Raw genomic sequence first — 6,000 nt, 5'->3', positions numbered from 1 at the left:
TAATAATAATAATAATAATAATAATAATAATAATAATAATAATAATAGATTGTCGCTTACACATATGTTAGTGTTTGGCCGAGCTTCTCCTCCAAATTGTGGCGTGCGCCTTGATGTTGTCACACAAAGCGGAGGGACCTACAGTTTTACGCCGACTCCTAACGATTGTATTTTTATGAGAAGCTGTTTTTCATGGCAGAAATACACTCGGAGATTTGCCATTGCCTGCCGAGGGACGACCGCTGTTAAGAAAAAACGTTTTTTCAAATTTTTTGCGATGTTGCTTTGACCAGGGCTTGAAACCAGGTGCTGCGGAGTGGAAGCGCGCACTGCTTACCACTACACCACAGCGACCGACGCTGATAAAATATGACTTCCACTTCGATAAATATATCTAAAATACTAGTGAAGACACCGATTGGAATGATTGGAATGTGAGTTTTCAAGTAGTTTTCAGCGAAAACTGGTTTTCGTTTGACAGATTTTACATCGACGAAAACACAAGTTTTAGGTCGAAAACCAGTTATAGCAACGAAAACATGTTTTCGATGTCGGTCCGAACATGGTATAAGAATGTTTCATTTAATTTGAAAAAAGTTTCATTTAATTTAAATAAAGTTTCATTGAATCTGAAAAACGTTTAAATTAATTTGAAAAGGGTTTCGCTTGACCTGAAAAAGGTTTCATTTAATTTGAAAATGGTTTCGCTTAACCTGAAAAAGGTTTCATTTCATTTGAAAAAGGTTTCACATAATTTGAAAATGGTTTCATTTAAACTGAAAATGCTATTTTTTCAAATTGATCGCCATTTTGAATCCGCCATTTTGAATCCCCTGGTAACGAGTTTGAACCCGTGGCAATCAGTGTTGCCAGAGAAAAATTTCGTTTGGAGCTAAAACGGTCGAAAAAAGCTAAATAATACTAATAGTTAGTAGCTAAAATGAAGAGCTACATATTTTTGTTAAGGTTGAGCATTTATTGACGTAAGGTTGTTTGTACGTGTTCGGCAATTTTAATAAAAACAACGAATTTTGTAAGTTTAAGTGCTGAAAAAATCCTTTAAAACCAAAATAAGGTGCATATATTTCGAATTCGTTGCTATGGCATTTATAACAGCGAACTAAAAATACTTTACAAACTGTTTAAGTCTGTAACTTCAGATATTTGAATTGCATAATTTTTTCGCCAAATTTTTCTGGAAAGTTTTACTTCCAGCTCCCCTTAAAGGTAAAATTAGTAAGGTAAAACAACATCCGCGCTATCAGAAAAAGGATTTTCTTTTAATTAATTTTTGAATTCTTTAACGTAGATCCAAGAGTTTATGGTGGATACACTGCATCTCGAAATTTCCCATTTTATCAACGCTTTAGTTTTGGTTTATATATACCAAATGCAACTAAAACTTTCTGGAGCTAAAAAAGTGCTACATAAATTTGAAAAGCTCTAAAAAAAGAGCTAGGAGCTAAAACCCGATTTTCGGAGCTAAATAGAAAAATCAAGAGCTAAATCTAGCTCCAAAAGCACCAAAATGGCAACACTGATGGCAATGCTTAAAACGTGCAGTATCAACGTTTTAATATAGCAGTCTGTTTTCGAAAGTGAATATTCCCCAATAATATGTCACGAAAATAAAAAAATTTAATACACCAGCGTTTTTATAAGAAACTGACTAGCGCTAACTCCAAAAAATTTTTTTTACATAATAAAAAATACGTTTTTTAATCCAGCCCAGTATCCACATATAGTTACAACACCTTTTCCTTGCGAACGATTGTTTTGGAAAGCAGGAGCAACAATGACCACGTCAAGAAATCGGTTGACTGGCAAACATTTGGAAAAACTTCTATTCTTGGAGAGTACAACAAAAGAAGCCTTTTTTCGCTGAAATATTTTATTAATAAATGTTTTCTTAAATCAGATTAACTTGTGATTTTTTCTAATGTATATGTATCTGTGTAAATACCATTCATTGTTAAACATATAGTTCTGCTATGTAACGGAGTTTTATTTATTTTCAGTTCCTACATTCCCAGAGGATAATTAACTTGTGATTTAAAAAATTTATTTTAACCTAATACGGAATACACAATGAGTACCGATACGAGTAGGTATCGATACTTTAGGCCCGATATTTTTCAGGCATTTATACTACTTCCAAATAAATGTATCGATACCTGCATGGTATCGTTTCATCCCTAGGCCGACCGAAACCTGAAGTGACACCAACTACTTACCCCGCAACTATCAGCACCTGTTTACAGTACATAAGCCCACGGTGGGTCAACGCTCGCTTATACATATGTAGTTGGGCAGATGCGCCACTGAGTGGCACATGAACATATGAGAAGGTATATAGCTGAATAGGCCAGAGCGGGAGTATTGTCAGCAGGGGCTGCGAGCAGCGAAGGGGATTTTCCCCACGTGGTTCTCTTTTTTTATTGATGCAAATTTATTATAATTTGATAAGGATTTTATTTTGATATCAGTTTTCTGTACTCACCTAGGAGATTTTGTTTCCGTTAAGTTTTTCTGATAATTTTCTCGGTATGTGACAACAGTTTGGCCACCATGGGCCCGTTGTGATGCCGTATTAGAGACTCCATATGTCCCTCCTCTTAACATAGTAATGGAACCACTTCGTAGCTCTACTGAAGCGCACAACGTCATAGACACTGGCTGAATCCAGTTCGGCCAGACATTCAAAAGAATAATGGAGGAATGAGCATCGACGAGCTCCCGCCAGAGCAGGACAGTGGCATAAGCAGTGCTCCACGCTCTCGATTTCCTCCTCATCGAGGCAGCTAGGACAGTAGTCGTTTGACTGCAAACCCATTCTAATGGCTTAGATTCCCATCAGGCAATGCCCGGTGAGAACTCCAATAACATGCCGCAACAGTGGTCGCTTCAAGTGGGGTAGAGGGCGAGATCTACGCTTGTCCAGCTTAGGCCAGATTTGTCTTGCTATCTTTAATTTATTGCTGTTCAGCCTGAAAAACGCTGCATAGATCTGGCAGACGAAAACTGAGGCTGAGTGAGAGTTTTCGCGAGTATACCCCACTTCTTACCTTCAGATGCAGCTTAGAGCCATCAGTGTAGATGGCCGTTGAGTCAGAATACGAGATCAGGACCGAATGCTCCTCCCACTCTTCCCTTGAGGGGAACCTTGTCTGAAAGTGATTCTTTAGTCCCGTAGGTGGGACTGTGTAGTCCTGGCGCCTAAAGTCCTCTGGATGATCTTCCAAAATTCTAGAGTGCCCAAACCTCGTGTCACTCGATTTGATTAGTGCATTTAATCTAATAGCATTACAGCTTGCCTGTAGTTTACCATATAGGTCCGCAGGTAGCAAGTGAAGCAAGGTCTCTAGGGCTTTAGTCGGCGTCGATGGTAACGCTCCCGTGATCATCATGCACGCCACCCTTTGGACCGCTGTTAATTTGTTTCTTATTGTAGATTTATCTACGGACGGCCACCAAACCGTTATGCCGTAGAATAGAATTGGACGCACAACGGCTATGTACATCCAGTTCACAATGTGAGGCTTCAATCCCCATTTTTCCCAATCGCCGATTCACAGGCATTCATAGCAGTTATAGATTTCTTGCAGCGCTCTTCTATATTGCGCCGCTAAGTTAACTTTCTGTCAAGAATAACGCCCAGATATCTAACCTCCTCCGAGAAAGTCAGTGCGATACCGTTCAAGGAAGGAGGTTGTAGCCGGACAGCTTTCGTTTTCTTTGAAAACAGAACCATGGCCGTTTTTGCCGGATTGTCACTAAGTCCTACTTCTTTGTACCAGGCATCCACGACGCGTAAGTAACTAAGTCACATAGAACTTGGGGGTGCTTACCAATTGCCGTCAGGGCAAGATCATCCGCGTAGCAATGACTTGGCAACCTGTACCTTGCAACCGTGACAGCAGGGTATCCACCGTTAGATTTCAAAGAAGTGGGGAGAGAACACCGCCTTGTGGGGTTCCGCGACTTGCATATCTTGTTATAGATACCTCCCCCATCTCGGAATGAATAACTCTACTGCCTAAGGGCGATGAATCAGAATCTTGAGTAAGGCTTATCGGTCGAAAGTCGCTTGGTTTAACGTGGGAGGGTCTACCTCCCTTGGGAATAAACACAAATTTCGCCAGGGTCCAGCCCTTGGGTATGAAACTAAGTTTAATAAAAACGGAAATGTATTTAAGAAAAGGGCAGAGGTATCACAGAAAAGCACAAACGTATTTCAGAAAAATATTTTTAGAATACAGTTGTGCTTTTCTGAAATTAATTTGTGTTTTTCTGAAACACATTTGCCCGTTTCTGAAATACATTTGTGTTTTCTGAAAATCATTTGAGCTTTACTGAAATACAATAGTGTTTTTCTGAATTTCTTTTGGCTTTTTCTGAAATACATTTGGCCTTTTCTGAAATACATATGAGCTTCCCGGAAATAGATTTGCCCTTTTCTGAAATACATTTGAGGCTTTCTGAAATACATATGAGTTTTTCTGAAACTAATTTGGCCTTTTCTGAAATACATTTGTATTTTTCTGAAATACTGTTGGAAAAGGTGTAGTGTTGAGAATTTGGTTTGCCTTTTTTTCTTTCTTTTTGGATTTTTTTTTATTTTGGGAGTTTGACTGGATTTTGTACTTCGGTTTAGTTTCCTGGTGGCTGAGTTCCAGAACGTTTAATTAATACTGTAGCTATTATGAGAATTATATACAGAAAAGGGTGTGTTTTTTTTATTTAATAACTCCACTTACATTTGCCTTTAAATGTAATAGTTCTTGAATTAGGTTTCTTGATTGTGTTAGTAGTAAGTTTATGAAATAAAGGGTGGAAAATATGAACTATCTTTATTTCATTGGTTGAAAAGGAATACAAGTATTGAAGTGCTAGATTCTCTTCTTTTGGTGTGAGTGTTGCGCTTGAGCAAGAGAGGGGAAGTGGGTTATTGATAAAATGTTTTTACGGACTTGATGGTGACTGACTGATAGACTTACGGACATATGTCAGGACAAGGGGGCGTTGCTAAATGGATAGGAGTCGCAGCAACGCCCAAGACTACATGTGGAATACATGTAGGAGGGGAGAGACGACTCCATCTGACCGGACTGTTTCTTTTCCTATGCTTTCATTGACGTTTGTATTTTCTTTCTCTAGCTTTCCCTATTTGTTTTTACCATTGCTACGACTTACATAGGCATGCATCTAATTTTTTTGTTAGTGTAGCTAAAGGCAAGGTAGGTACGAAAGACCCCCCCCATCCAACGAGCTAGCTAGGGCCCGCAAGCATGCCGGCCTGCTGCCTCGCCTTCCTAAGTAAGTACAGTAAGTAGCTACATTTACAAAAACAAAATATGTATATTGAACCAAACCTCTATATCTCTATGATGTTCGATGCGCTGAAAATGTATATATGTTTGTGGGGTTTTAGACTCGCTGAACCCGAATCCGGGGTCCGTTAACCTCTATAATTTCAGGTTCGAGGTCATCTGAGGGTAAAATAGGACAAACAGTTTATTCAATGAAAATATTTTTTGTTTTTGTTGTCGCTGAATACGAATATGTGGGTCCCTTGATTCTTCTGCATGACCTCTAGATGCCGGGGTGATCCCAAGGTCAAATTCAGAAGAATTGTATTGAATTTTCAGGTTTATTCAATGAAATTTTCACAGCTTGAACTTCAAATGACCTCGAACCAAATGTGATGGAGGCTAACAGACCTCGGATTCGCATTCAGGGCGTTGAATAACATAGGGATATAGAGGTTTGGTTCAGTATGAACTTAATAGGTCCATAAAAAAGATGTTTACAAATGTGTCGACTTCAGCCCGACCTAGCGAGTCTACTTTTCCTTTGCAAAGCCAACTTACGGGATGCGATGACCTACGAACGCCATTTCATTTTAATATATGTCGGAAATGAACATTTTTTTGTAACCAATCCTTGTAATGAAACCAACGTCCCTGTATAATAAATGATTTAATGAAGCATGCTGTATGT

The 6,000-nt window shown here is 38.9% G+C and overlaps 2 protein-coding genes across 4 annotated transcripts in view; both read right to left on the bottom strand.

Moving 5' to 3' along the window:
- The window catches only part of LOC118735079 (1-acyl-sn-glycerol-3-phosphate acyltransferase alpha), a 254,120-nt gene that overhangs the window by 221,452 nt on the left and 26,668 nt on the right, over positions 1–6,000 (bottom strand). The window lies entirely within an intron of this gene.
- Positions 2,507–3,931, bottom strand: LOC118735080. Its single transcript, XM_036464689.1, has 2 exons — positions 3,066–3,931; positions 2,507–3,007 (listed from the first exon to the last, which is right to left on the bottom strand). Exons 1-2 carry the CDS (start codon positions 3,519–3,521, stop codon positions 2,843–2,845), a joined length of 621 nt encoding a protein of 206 aa, XP_036320582.1. The 5' UTR covers positions 3,522–3,931; the 3' UTR covers positions 2,507–2,842.

This window comes from Rhagoletis pomonella, unplaced genomic scaffold (genome assembly GCF_013731165.1).
Source record: "Rhagoletis pomonella isolate Grant_MI unplaced genomic scaffold, Rhpom_1.0 Rhpom_scaffold_00003, whole genome shotgun sequence".
Taxonomy (NCBI): Eukaryota; Metazoa; Arthropoda; class Insecta; order Diptera; family Tephritidae; genus Rhagoletis; species Rhagoletis pomonella.
The sequence above is the reverse complement of the archived record's forward strand: the minus strand, read 5'-3'. Positions and strand labels throughout refer to the sequence as shown.